Source organism: Corvus moneduloides, chromosome 5 (assembly GCF_009650955.1).
Source record: "Corvus moneduloides isolate bCorMon1 chromosome 5, bCorMon1.pri, whole genome shotgun sequence".
Classification (NCBI taxonomy): Eukaryota; Metazoa; Chordata; class Aves; order Passeriformes; family Corvidae; genus Corvus; species Corvus moneduloides.
Window position 1 is genome coordinate 13,267,475 of NC_045480.1, and position 15,470 is coordinate 13,282,944.

Below are 15,470 nucleotides of genomic sequence, written 5' to 3' on the forward strand. Positions count from 1 at the left end.
ACAGCTAGAAGGGGCAGCTAAAAGAGGAAGGGAACATCAGGAGAAGAAGTAAAAGCAAGTCAATTCTGAATGGAATTTCTAAGTAAATAGAGAAAAAATTCAAGGAGAGTATGTGGTTTCTGTAGTTCTTTGTTTTCTCACGTAAGGACAGGTTACTGACTCACACTCTGCTTCAAGCAGCAGCAGCAGCAGCAGCAATCCTGGCCATGCAGGAAGCACCAAGCCAGCCCCATCCACATCCCACTGACACATCCACTGATGCTGGCCTCTTCACACTGCCTGCACATACTGCTCAGGTTCAGAACACACTGCCACCTTCACAAAGCTGCTTCCCCACCCCCAACACCAGTCAGGCTTGCCAGAGCTAGGAAAAGGTTCCCTTAGCAATACCTGAAGCCAGGCTTTTACGTGCACAGTTAGAAACCCAAAGGTCAGCAGGAAGTCAGAACAAAGCACTACAACAGCCTGTGCTTCGCAGATGTTTTCCCTTAGCATTTCCTTAAGCATAGCCTCCTGCAGGAACATCCAAGGTTCAAAGCTGAGCAGAGTTTTGGGTGGTTTCCTAAATAATAACAGTGCTGCCTCTTGATAGATATCCATTCAGAGCCAAGGGCAGAGACACAGGTGAGGATCCTTGAAGGGCCAGACCTTCTGGGGGTTACTGAAGGTCACCTGCCCTCGTTAGTGTACAGGGGAGGGTAAAAGAACGGCAGACACACTTATTGATGCAATCTCCTGAGGGAAGCACCTGCTTAGTCAGCAGACTAATAAAACCTCTTCAAGCAGGATTTACTTTGGATTTTTCAGGGCTGGTGAGGACTATTTTTATACAGGATATTTAATAGTTAAGCATAAACCTTTAAGTGCATCACCTTCTATTTTCATACCACTTTCTAATGAGGCTATTTGAAAAACAACATTTCTGCAAATTCTGGCCAGCTGAATCCTGAATTACTCATTTTTGTCTTCTCTTTTCTGCAGATGATCAAGGGTTTGTATTTGTGGGAAAAAAAATGGAAAACCAAGAGGTGATTTACCTAAGACGCGCATGCAATTCTCTCAAAAAAGAATCAAAGTTGAAGTACTCAGGCAATTCCCCCCAAACAGATCCCAGGCATGGCAAGCAATTAGGCCTGACTTTGAGCATGAGATAGAGCTGCATAAGTGAGCTGTATGAATAAGTAGGTGCAGCTTTGTCACATTTTCTTAAGCAAAGAGGTGAACAAACATATCCCCAGCTTTAGTGAGGGGCAGGTATACACATTAGAGAGAATGTACAGGCATTTCCTCCCCCGTCCCCACCTTTAAATAAAATACTAAAGAATACTTAATTTTTAGCACTATGAACTTTGTGTGCCCAAAATGAATGAGCAAAAGAGCTCATTTCTTTGAAGCTAAAAAGTAAACTGAAAAAAATAAAAAACCTACCATTGTAATTATCAGAATTCTGTTTTAAATTAAAAAACCTGTACAATTTGCCACTTTTGAAGTAGTCTAGCTGAGAACAGTCTTCCTGTTAATAGCTTACATGCTGTGAACACCATAGTCTGGACGAATCTAAAAGTAGTTGAGAGGAACATCATCATTACATGTTATTTAATGATGGTTGCTTACTTACTTAAAACGCTCTGTTGCAAAGGTTAAACTCTAAGCAGGACTGTGATACTGGAAACAGGAAACTAGATATTCTAGGGCAGATACAGCAAGATGAATGAGCAAATGAACAAATTCTGAATCAATTTAACAAACTTAACACATTAATGTTTGTAAAATAGAACTTCTGGCTCTTTCCAGCAAATGCCAAATGTGATTCTAAATTCTCAACTTGCAGAGTCACAGCCCTTGACACTAGCAGTGGGTTCTTGCATTTGGAAATTGACATGAAGATTAGCATCATGAGATGTGGGTCAAACTGGCTTTTTGAGTGGTGAGGTCAAATGATAATGGTTCTATGTCTTACAAAATTGATCAGCAGAAAAACTGTTATTCATGTAGACATTTGACTTCACTTTGCTTCAAACTGATATAACCCAGTGAAACGAATGGATAAGAGCTTGTGTCCTTTACCCTTTACCCTTCTGTTCCAGACATAATTTAAAGTTCTGCTGAAAGTGCAGGACAATGAAGAAGGACAGAGCACTAAAGTATAATGTATGAAACAGAATTCCTAAGTAAAAAATGGAGACATTTTTAGACATGAGCTGCAATTTCAGCCATGACCCTCACACACTCACTATTTCCTCATAAAAATTTAACAGATCCTTATATTGTATCCCTGAAGTGGGTTGCTTCTAATTAAGATAAGCACATCTAACCCTCAGATAGCCCACATTTCATTTCTCATCTTTGAGGGGAACTTTAGCCATTTCCCTTAATACAGCGACACTGTCATTACATGAAACATCCAATTTATTTCAAGAAGCTTAAAATAGTTTGGCTGAGGGAAAGTATGAATAACTTTCTGTGCACACCTATGTCATTGAAATCCTTGTGCTGAGTAATAGAAAAAGTCAAGGGATACTATTACACAGTAAGGAAATAATGAGGACAACCAAGACAATCTTGCTGAGAAATGAATCTTGAGGCATGAGAAAGAAAATCTCTAGTGTAAATATAAGGAAGAAATAGAGTAGAAGTAAAACAGACCCTCCAGAAGCAATTATAATGACCCAGAAGTATTACTTCACAGGCACAAATACATTAGTTTCTAAAGGGAGAAAAATAAACACACATACAAGTCTTGGCATTGTACTAGTAAGCAATCTAAACTAAAGCTTCAAGGCTTGTAGCACCTTTATCCCATATGATACGGAGCTTCATCTGGATCACAGATCCAACCAGATTATTGTGGTCAAACCCCAGTTAAGAGTAAAATCAGTTTTTCCTTTGAAATCCCTGCCTGTTGGAAACATTTGCATAAGGAGGAAAGTCTGAAGATGAGCTGCTCTTGAAAATTAAAAATATAAAATACATAGCAATTTAAATATTTCTTGAATATATACTGAATATACAATGTGACTTTGACATCAAAAAAAGACTTTGCACAGTCTTCTAGAAAGAGAAATTGTTATGACAGAAAACTTCTGGAGAAATCTGTTATGTTGTCCTACAGTATAATGCTAATTTACCATATAGACTTTAAGTGCCTCATAGCAATCTAATAGAACAACTTGAAACATGACATAAAAATGCATCAGGATATAATGAAAATAGCATGTTGTGAAATTATTTGCTAATTATTAATGTTTAATAATTATTTTTATTTACACAATGCATTACAAAAAGTAAACAGAAACTTTTCCTAGATAACATGTAATTTAAGGTCCTGCTACACCAGTTGATTACTGAAGTCTATCCGTGCAAACTTACTGCTAATGAAGAGTATTATGTTAACACAAGCCTATTCTAAAGCACCAGAAGTTTTCTAGCCTTTTAGACTATACTTTTATTATTATTTTATACATTATTTAGATTATACTTTAGATAATATACTTTTTTTTAGATAATATACTTTTCTGCTGGTTTATTGTTCCCTGTGCCTGCTTCAGCTCATTGCACCCATTTCCACATATATATACATTCTAATTTCTGATTTACTGGGTCACTGTTCACATTTCATCACCTCAAATAGGTATGAGTAATGAGGTGGAAGAGAAGCCACATTCAATTTTTTTTTTTTAATTTGTCAAGAATTGATTTTTATACTAGCTTTTCAATCTCATCCATACATTTTAATGTATGACTCATGCCACTCTTTGATTATATTTATCTACAGATGGTTGAAGGGCAAAAATCTAGTCATTCAAGTTAGTTAATTAGTGACATTTGGAAAACTGGTTGATATTTTTACTAACTCTAAAGTTACCAGATTTATTTCCCAAATGTTTGGGATAATTTTGTAGAAGCACACCAAGGCTAAAAAGTGGCTGCTGTTTCTCAAGCAATCAGGTTAGTATTTAAATACACAGACAGGATGATGCATTCATCCTGTGAAGATATTTTAAAGATATTTTTTCCTAGTTTAGGTTTATAAAATGAGCTAAGAAGAGGATATTGTCTTTCTGTGAAGAAAGAGGTGACTCATAAACTGAATTTTGAGAATAAGGTTGACCGAAATAGGAAAAAAGTTAAAGCTTGGGAAAGAGGAGATGTTCTAGTTTGATCTTGTGAAAAAGCTTTAAAAATCAAAGTCTGAGTAACACTGCTTTCATCTTTAGATGCAAATTCTAAGCTTTTTCTCTTTTTTATTTCTCTTTTCTTTGAAAGAAGAAAAAACCCAATAACCCCATTAAGATGGAAATATAACTTATCTTCATTAAAACGAAACTGGATAATTTTGTAATCACACAACAGGATACTTTTATGACATGTAATGATAAATTCTCCAAGGCTACAGCAAATTTATATGGACGCATACTAAATCACTTAAAAAGCTTTAATATGCACATGGAAAATTAGAGAATGTAGCTTGACTTTTGATTTGAATTTACTGAGGGTCCTTTTAAACAGTTTTCAGCAGGTGATCTCTCAGGTAGGATTAGGAAAACAAGTAGGGAGTGTCCTGGGTTGCGTGAATTCAGATCTGACAGCTGACCAGAGCTCAGGGTAATCCCCAGTTTTGTGCAGGAGGTAGAAACTGCAATTTTGGAGAAATGGGATTATTCTCTAAATGTCTCTGGATAATTAAAAAAAACCAAACCACAACAAATAAAAATATTCTGATTAAATGCCCCTAGGTTTGAGATCTTTTTTTCTGTCCCTGCCCAGCTGCCATGGAGGCAGGAGGTGGAACCAGAAGTGCCTGGCCAGCTGGGCTGGAAGGGAGGATCTAATGCAACTTAAACAGTCACTTCCCATCTTCTGGAAGAAAAAGCTATTAAACCACACAGAAGTATCCATTTGCTGGATGAGTTGGGGCTGCCTCCTGGACCAGGTTTGGTTTTCAAAAGGGAATTGTCCAATTCCTTCTATCATTCAGTAAATGTTCTAACAACCTCAGTGGAAAAGGAATTATGTCCCTACATCCTTTTAAAAATCTCACCTGAGAGTGTCTAAGCTGTAAAGGCCTTCACCATGAAACTGGTGGAAAATACTCATCAATTTCAGTAAGCATGAAAAGAAGACCAAGTAGTGTAATTGCAGTTAATGTTAGTAAATGTACAGAGTTTGGAAAGATCAGACTTTATAATCATCCTGACTTTTGAAGCTGATCCAAGTAATCAAAATGACTAAAGATTTGTCCCTGTTAGAAGAAATTTTAAATTAAGTATCAAACTTAGATCATGGGTCAGACTTTATAAGGCTTTCAAGTTCTCCCATAAACTGCCTCATATAGATAATTTAAAAGAGTACTATATAGTAAAAGCAGTTATACTTGTCAAATGAAAAAGAAATGTATAAAGTCTTAGAGTATGATAATTTTACTGTATCTCCAAATGCTGTTAGGCATGTGGTATTGCAGAATCAAATAATTTTCTGTTGCAAGAAGGCACAAACAGCAGCAGGGATTGTTACTCAAATGTCTTCCTCAGCAATGATTTGAAGACCAATCCAAAATCTCTCTCCTGGGTGTGAGGACCTCCAAGTGGCCTAGAGGTTTTACTCTCCCTGTACCTTTCCTCTGCCCCTATTATTTTTCTCTGTGTGTTTAAAAAATGAAAACCTAAGACTTCTCTATTTTGCCTTGTAGTTGTGAGCTTCAGTCTTAAACTATTTTCTGTGGAGCAGGATGGCTCTTTTAAGAGGCTGGACATGGCCAGTCAGGGGACTGATCAGCTGTGTTTCAACTCCTGAGATGAAGAATCAGCTTCAGTGTGAGCTCCAGAGAGTGCAGACCATCCCTGGGGGAGGTTCATGATCAAGAAAAGAACCTCAGCTTGTTTTTTAATTAGAAGATGCTTGAAGCCTTTTTGCCATACAACAACACATAAATAGTGTTGAAGTTGTCTTAGGAATCAGAGCAGGAGAGTGTTGTTCTATGTTGAACTTTTAATTTTCTTTTTACAATTTTTTTTTTGAAAATAAACTTATCTTGTTTAAGTATAAACCCCAGTTTTCAGACAGCTCTTGATCAAACTGTCCTCCATGTGACTAGTGCAGCCAAGCAATCCATAAAAACAAAGCTTATGGGAGTCTGGGGAAGCTGGGACAGGAACAGATTAATCCATGTAGTAATTAAGCTGCAGCAAGAAGGAACCAGCTAAAGAAGACAAAAACCTGACAGAAGTTGAAAGAAAAAGAGCCATTAAGCCAAGCTTATGGAGGGAGGTGCATCTATTCCCCCATGAGATTAATATGGATTTTCAAAGCATAGGGTAAACCAGATGATGGGTATCCTAACGCCTGAAGAAAGAGGCAGGGACAATCTCCATCAGTGACTGTGAACCCAGACAAAACCATCAGCCTGCATAGCTGAAACACTCCTGGGGGGAACTTGCCATTGAGGGTTGTCCATGGTTACAGTACTTTTTCTATTGCAGGCCAGTTTTTTCCAACACATTCCAGCCAGGAGACAGGTGGGTTTCACAACTGATCTGTATCACAAACATGGTAGGAATGTCACTGGCTTCAATAATAGGACGTTTATTATTACCTGAAATTTCTTCTCAAATGTCATATGTCCTTCTATACCAACAATATCACAGCATATCAATTATCAAGGGTGTTGAGTACCTGGATGAAAGGGAAGAGCAGTCCCACTGCGAAGTTGGAGAGCCAGTTGACTGTCCCAGCTATCATGAATGCGGCTGGCCTCTGTGATTGCTGGAAGAGCTCTCCAGTGAGGACAAAGGGAATCCCACCTGAAACGGGGTCCAACAAGGCAGTGGTTTTAGTTAAGTCCCTCTCCCATCAGCAGAGATGAGCGAGCCACACACCTCCATGACTAGCACTGCTCTGCAGCTCTCTGCAGGGCCTCCTGAGACAGATTTGTCAAAATCGTATTTTAGAGAAGCTACACTTCTTTCTTTCATGCCATCACATCTCCTGTTTTACATTCTTTTTCAGGGTGGCAAGCAGGTAACAGAGCAGGAAATCCACATGACAGCTTGCAGAGTACCATGTGACAGGCTGTTTATTAAAAATAAGAATGATTGTTTCTACTAAAATGCTTGACATTCTGAAAATTCAGATATACTCCAAAATACATTTACACCTTAATAGTTGAATGATGGCTCCAAAGAGACGAACACCTATTTTTTTTATAATTATTACCCACTTTATTTCAGCAATAAAAAATACAAAAAATTTGCTTCCCTAAGAGTATACTTGCCATTGATGCTTATTTAATACATTCTCTTACCAGATATTGCCAACACTTCTGGCAAGGTCTGTTTCTCCCATCAGCCAAGGACTCTGACCTCCATAAGAACAAGCTCAGTTGAATACCACATTTGTCACTCAGGTTTCCTTCCACCTAGGCAGTAGACTATTTTGTACAGCACTGGCATATTGCTGGCCTGACAGTAACCCCCCGGGAAGTAGCTGTCTAGTAGTTGAAAGTCTCAGTTTATGATCTTTGGCTTCCTTCATTCTCATTGGATATTTCAATAGAAATACTTTAATTTCTAGAGAATAAAATATGGATTTTATTTGCTGCTCAGCTACTAATTCAGTTAATGTTACACATTAGACATGTATCTAATTGCAGAATTATTTCATTACAGTTTGAAGAACTGTAAAATCATCAACATCAGTATTTTGCTCCTACCAGTTTCTAGGTCCTCATGTGTGCTGGTGTTACCTGTCTCACCATTTAGATTTGTAGTCAAGACTCATATACGCACATACTGTATGTAAGTCTGTCCTCTGTTTTAAGCATTTTAACAAGCTAGTGTAAACAACCAAAATCATATTTATACATATATTTACTTTCAAAAACCTCTATATCAAAACTGACTTCTAAAATATATATAAATTAATAAGAAAACACCACCAAAGGCTTGTCCATCCACTGGGTCGTCTCCTTGCACATCTTTCCTTGATCTATGTGCTAATCTTTCACACTACCTTTACCCCTGGACACTTATGAATATATCTCTAAGTGCATTATAGGGATGCATCCTTATGTAGCCCCTCATGCTCAATGGCCCTGAGCTGAAACACACACACACCAGGAGCTCCTGTGAGCAGCGTGAGGTAGGGACTTGCAAACACATAACATGACGTGCAGATGACGTGTGTTGTCAGGCACTCTTCCAGATGCAAGAAACCATGAATATGTGCATAAAAGAAAGACAGTGTGATGCAGCAAACAGCTACTTTCCATCATGAGCTAGCGTGACTTTTTGTGAGAACATATCTAAAGTGGTAGCAAAGCCTTCAACTGAACTTTCTGTGCCAAAGACTGCCAGTATAAATTACACCAAAAAAGCAGAGAGCAAATAAATTTATTTACTCCTAATTTATACATAGTAAACTGACATATGGAGAGTTTAAGCCGTCAAAACTGCAGCTTTGTATCTCTCTACAAGACATATGTAGTAGAATTCTGTGACTAAAAAAAGTAACCTCTCCCAGCAGCAGTTTGAACATGAAGAAGTATCCAAACATGCATAACTTTACAAAATTCAAGCAATATGGGGTCTATCAATGCTTGATGGCTTTCAGTGGCCATTCTATCATACCCTTGAGATTTGGGTTCAAATGGCAGCAATAACACCTGTTCTGTCAGCACCTGGTTTGGGTCTCAAATGCCATACGAGGCAGTAGTTTGTCGGGACACTTACCCCTTGGAGAGAGGAACTGAAGGACTGGAAATAAAAAAATCATGTAAGATGACTTATTTATGATCATTTATTCTGTCATGCCTTTGCTGTAGGACAATCTACAGAGGTGTTGCTGTTCTCATCAGTATAATAAAACATGCTGCTGGAAACAGCATTTGGAAAAACACACATTGTACAAGAGAGGAAAAAAGCCAGAGGAAAAAAAAGTACAAAAGGACAGAAACCTATCAGAAAGCATAAGTGTTATGGAAATAAAAATGTGTGGGCACTATCTTGGAAAAGGTTGCTTGAAATTCCAATGTAATTTCTAAGAACATATTGATTATCACTAACTTTCAAGAATTCTGTGGAGGAACGGGAAGGGTGGCACTGACAGACTTCCCAGCTTTCTCATGATGTACAGAAGCATATCCACAGCATCACAAAACAGAGAAAGTCAGCTTCCATAGAGGGATGACTTAAAAGATTCAGGGAGGAACCAAGGGGCCTGAAAAGTGGTACGTGAGTTATGTGAAAGACAGGTCAAGCACAAGAAGTGCAATGAAGTCAGGTCACTGCTGTCTATTGCCACATGCTTGGAAGAGCACAGACTTGACCTTACGAGGATGAAGAGGAGGACATGTGAATGCCTGCCAAGGGCCACACCACTGTGAAGGACACACTCTACAACTGAGTGAAGTGAAAAAGAATTCTGGGAGAGCTGAAGGAAAACTGTAAAGCCTTAAATTCACAGCGAGTGAAGGCACCTGAGATCAGCTGAGCCTATAGCCCCAGGATTCCATCCTCAGCCACTTCAAGGTGTCAGAGATGTGCTCAAGGACTCCCTTTCTCCTGGAACTCACTGTTCTTTGAGATACAAATCTGAGTGCCTGGGGCTGAAGGAAGCTGTATTATGCTTTGGCTACTCTAAGTTGGATCTGAGCAGAGATCACAACACTGTGGCATTTTACCAACCACTTCTCAGAGTCAGTCTCTGCAGGGTACCCTCTATAATCACTAGGCCAGATGGGTGTGTACTAGCCTGTGTTCAAACATGGAAGCTTGGAAACCACTGCGAAAAGCAATCCAACAAAACCACTGTATTTTTGGAATAGTCTTTAAATACTTTGTTTTGCAACTTTAACACATATCTGAATGTGGGTGAAATAATTCACAAGAAACCTTCCTGATGATCTTTCTGATGGAGGATGAACCTGGCATTGTCTTTTTCCCTGGAAGGCTTTCCAAACAATTTTCAGTGAAACAGCTTTATTTTAGTTCTGATCATAAAACAAAAAAATGTATATTAGGATTTCCTGTAGGAGTTTTTCAGCAAGGTATCTTCCAGACATGAATTTTAATAGGTAATGCATTGACCACATAATTACAGTGTTATGGAAATTTCTAATTTCCATAATATTTCTAATTTCTAATACTTTTTTCTTTTCACCATTGCAGTGAACATAATGGAAGAACTCTTAACATACTGCAGTCCTAGTAAAGACAGATTGTTATAGGTGTTAGGATCCTACATCTGTTGGAAACTACATACGTCTTACTGCAGGACTTGTATATCAATAAACTGTTTAATGAAACTAGACTAAACCCACATGACACAATTAGACATGCATAAATACTTCTGTATCTGTGTTCTTTATTCATTTATCTCTGTAATTAGTCAAGTTATACATAGAATCAATGTCATGTGCTGGTAAAAATCCAGACTCTCAACCCAGTACTCTTTTATGCATGAAATTGGAACATTAGAACAGAAAAAATATTCTTGGTATCCGTGCTATAGATTTTCAAATATATATTTAAATTTGCACAAGTATCAATGCATTTTCTTAGGAAAAATTAAGTGCACATATTTGCTGCTTTGTTCAGTGAGCAGTTATGAATAAATACTGCTTAGCAGAAATTACAGGAGTCAGTGCAAAAATCTGAATACAGAAAACATGAGAAAGAAAGGAAAATGCTGAACTTCACATTCTGCTTTTATCGAGTACCTAACTGGGAATTCATGTTATGGCTACATATATAATTTATGAAATAAGACTGTTACCAGAATAAATGCTTAATACAAATCAGGAGATTTATTACAGTGGTAAATCACCTCTAAAGGTGACAGAAATTTTGTGCCCTAAGAACCACTAAAAGAAAGGAACTCTCTCCCTGAGCTAGAAGCTCATCTTTCAATACCCACCCAAGCCAAACCCTTGTGTGTTCAGGCAGTGGCCCCATGGCAACCAGAGGGTTTCCAGCCCCACCAGGAGGACCATCCATGGCCACCCAGCCTCCTGCATGACTCAGCACTCCAAATTCTGGGGGAGTCTGGGAATTCTGAGAGCGTGATTAGGGCAAGAGCTCCCAGACTTTCCAACTCCATGCTTTGAGACAATGAATCTTCAAAGGGAGGTGTTCTGAGAAAACAGAAAACTACCTTGTAACAATATTCTTTTTTTTGGGGAAAAAGGAGTCTGTGCAGCTCTAGAGATGATCAATGAAAATGGCTTTTATCTGCAAGGCAAGGCATGCGGGAACTGCAGGGAAGACTGATATATTCTAATAGGGTTGGGGGACAAAATACTGCCTCAATGAAAGGTTTTGCTATTTGCAATTCAAGGGCTCGAGAGAGAGAGTAACTGTGGGACAGAAGCAATGGACGTGAGGTAAAAATCCTGGAAGGTAAGTGCTGGAAAAAAACCCTAAAATTCTTCAGTGAGAGAGCAAAAGGCTGTTAGTTTCTACACAGACCTTAGTTGTTAAAAAACACCGAATAAACAAAGAAATAAACAAAAAAACCCAACCTAACCAATGAGCAAAACCCCCTCAAAATGTGCAACAAAACCCATGCGAAAGTATATTTCAGGAATACTGCTAGTGAGCGATGCAATGCAGCTACTGAGTTTCTTCCATTTCTGTAGGCCTACAGATAGAATAAGAATTTTGCAAAATACATAGCTCAATTTTTATAGAGGTGTTCTGTCACCTGTTAGATTATTTTAACTTGTACTTTGTATTTGATTGAATAATACCCCACCAAATATGACATTACAGTCAGATATGACAGCTATATTCCCAGCTAATCCTGATGAGAGAACTGGGAACAGAAAGTGTGACAGAGGTGTTCTGAGTCACAGTTTCATGCTACAGACTTTTCTAGCTGTCTGCAGCTCTTCTCCACAGGATAACTAAGTAAAACAGGTTCTTTGTTTGTAGAAGAGGGTATAGTTCATTAACCACATTAATTTGCACCATTTGAATCTTTTCTGCCTTAGATTAAACACCACTTGAGTAAAAAAACATTTAAAGCTATCAGTCTATGGCAAAGCAAAAGTGCAAACTATAAAACCAAACTAAAACACACAAATAATACAAAACCTTGCAAACTCCAGTATTATAAAATTAGTATTTATAATTATTAAAGGACTAGTTTTTAATGCAATATTGTGTGAAAGACTTTTTGCATTGATTAACTGGTCTTTGATTTAACATCTATATAAAACCTGCTATTCCAAAAGCATTTAGAAAGCCAGTTCTGGAGGTATTCTGAACTTTGTTGGTGCAAGGCAACCCATATCATTCAGGGTAAATAAAACAAACTAAGAACCAGTGCAGAACAAAAATATTGATTCACTCGGTTCTAACACCAGTTGTTGAAATGTTATTTCTTGGTTCTCAGGTAATTTACACGAAAATGATTGACATACAACAACAAGGCTATTACATAAAATATAATAGATCACACAAAATGCTTTCTAGTTCTACTTAGGTAACTAGTTCTACAGCAGATATTCCCTGCAAAAAAGACACAAGAGTATCCTTATTTGAACTATCTGATAATTTCCTCTTCAGTGAAATTCTCCCCCTCTTAAATATTAGTTAGTGCATTTTCCTATAATTTTTACTTCCATAAGTCAGTGCACACAAGCAGAATTTTATGAGCAATCTGTTACTGACTGAATAATTTTTTCTCTGAAGATTTGTTCGATGAAGGTAAAATACTTACCATGTAACTGATTAATCCAAATAAATTCAATACTTTTAAGATATTTTTCTTTAGATGAGTTATAACTATTCCCTTTGAAATACAACTGTTGGCTGTAAACTGAGCAATATATTTAACTTTTAATTTATTTTAATTTATTACTTTAATTTAATTTTTTTTTTGCTTTTTTTAACATACAACAAACCAGCAGTATGTAGGCCATTCTGACAAATTCTGAGCAAAATGAATATGTTTGTTTTTTGGATTTTGGTGATGATTTCTGTCTATTGGGAAATTTGGTGAGGGTTTATTTTTTATTTCTGTTTATCTATTTCTGTTTATTTTAATTCTATTTATTTCTGTTATTGTTGCTGTTTGATTTTTTTTTTTGGTGTTGGCTTTTGTTTGTAAAATCTGAACCTCAGTATTAAGTTTCTACTCTGGTTCTTGGCAACGTTTCTTTTTGCTTCACAGTTGCAATGCTGCGTATCTACCAAAGAACAAAATGCAATTAAAAAATACACTCAACTTATGTAAATGGTCTTCAGATCCACTTTATAACATCACAACCTTAATTATAGCCCAACTTTCTGTTCTATTTGAATGTAAAGAAAATTTTCTTTTAATGAGCTATGAGTCTATATGATAGAATTAAATTTATAATTATTCTCTGTAACAATGATGATTAGGCACTTCTGTTCATATTACATTGCTAAAACTAATTATCTCAATGATGAGAACAATGATGAGAGAGTTTTTACTTTAATAAAAGCACATAAGCATCCCTTACATATTCATCCACTACACAGATGGCAGTAGTATGGAAACACTCGAATTAAAGACTCATGACTCTGCTCAGTCCTAGGTAAGAGAAATATTCTTACAGTCCCAGCATTGTATGAGGACTGAAAAGAAGAAAAAACCCCAACCCCTATCTATTCTAGGCTTACTGCTTCTACAATAATCTTCTGAAAGAAATATAAAGCCATCAACCACGATTTCCTGTCAGGAATTCAGGCTGACAGACCATTAGCACAAAGTGCTGCTGGTTCTGAACCTGCAAGCTAAAACAGTCTTGAAAACTTGGTGTGGCATGTCAGGCTTTCCTCCTGAAATATTTTAACAAATAAATTATTCATACTAGCAATGCAAAATTATGTCATTGTATAGGTGCATTCATCCTGAAGGACCCCAACAGTAAAAACAATGGGCCAAATTTCCAGAGAAGCTGGGACTGAAGAGTTCTCTCTGTCCTTCTCCTGTTTAAGATGGGTAACAGACCATGTCTTCACTGTTTATGATTTCTGGAAACTGTTGAAGTTTTTAGGACACATGGCCTCAAATGCCAGTAATTAAAGAAATTGGTTGCTACCACAGAGTGGTAGACAAGGCATGAGGAGCAGTAGTTGTAGAACTAATGAATGTAAGAAAATAAAAAAAATGTTTTTTCCTTACTGTGGCCAATAACAAAAACAAATATAACAAATTACAATATCTGATTGCTGACAAACAGAAAGGAAAAGGAAGAGTGAGTCAGAAGATGCACTTTGACTAGAAGTACCAGCTGAAGACAGTAACAGTCTTGCTCTGATGAACAATAAAAGCCTTCTTTCTGATGAAACTCAGAAAGAGGTCACCAGAGCCACACCTCAGTGTTTCCAAAAACGTGAAGTTTCTGGAGTAGGACAGATAATATCTGGAGATTTAAAAGAAGGAACTGCTTTGACTCTTTGCTTGGTCAAACTGACACTGACTACCCTTGTTCATGCAGTTCTCCTTTTGACCTATCCTTTTCCTCTGAGAGTCTGTTACTGGTGTTTATTCATCTTTCTATGCATTGCATTGGCAACCAAGAAACACTATCTGGACCCTAGAGCAGTGTTCATTGCAACATCAAACTAATAATCTTCTGCATCTAGATCTTAGCCATGGAGCTTAGTCAGAAACAGATGAGGTGAACAGAAAACTTTGCTGTGCATTGTGCCTGAGCATAAGGAAAATAAAATATTTTTATTGCCTTATATTCATTAATTCTACATCTACTGTTCTATATATTTATTAGCTTGCACTTTTGCATGTATAAGTATTTTATAAAAAATTCACAGAAAAAATCCAGTGTATTTTTTTACTAGGCTTTTCATATCCAATCCCTATTATTCTGAATAATGTACCTAGGTCACTTACACAGCTTTTGAATAAATTTTTTTTCATGGTTACATGAACCTCTAAAACACATGGGTGCATTTTTGCAGCAGTAAATTTCTTCAGGGTTGGAGTTGTGAGCCATCAACAGGTAATTAATGATCATTCAGGAAAAGCTGCTAGTTCAGGTAGGAGGAGTGCTGTCAAGTGTCAAAGCATTCACATTTTGAAAGCTTCAATTAAGACAATTTGTAAAATCTATTGTTAGCGGGATAAAGTTCATAAGTTTTCTTGCTGGTGAGAACTCCAGGTGTCACCTCCAGCAATTCCTTTATTCAACAGATAAAATTACCTTTCAAATACTAGGGGTTCATTTGTCTTTAGAACTGCCAGTAATTATAAAGAATTGAAATCGCTTCTGCTACAGAACTGTTAAAAGCTACACATTTTCTCTATGCTGCTCTTTAAGAGAGAAGAATTCAAATCAAACATAAAAAAGTATTAACCCCAAAATATATGTTCAATGACATTGTATTTAATATATTCAAGGGGCATGCTATCGTCCCCCCCCAAAAATTCAGTGAATATTGAAAGCAATTGTTATTTCTTAACAGCCTAAAAAATTAGTTTAT

General features: G+C 37.1%; 1 protein-coding gene across 2 annotated transcripts in view; it reads right to left on the minus strand.

The window, feature by feature from the left end:
* The window catches only part of SLC2A9 (solute carrier family 2 member 9), an 85,046-nt gene that overhangs the window by 7,267 nt on the left and 62,309 nt on the right, over positions 1–15,470 (minus strand). For both annotated transcript variants that reach the window (XM_032109689.1, XM_032109688.1), the window contains exon 11: positions 6,673–6,800. In XM_032109689.1, the coding sequence (XP_031965580.1) occupies positions 6,673–6,800 (128 nt within the window). The remainder of the gene's footprint in view (positions 1–6,672; positions 6,801–15,470) is intronic.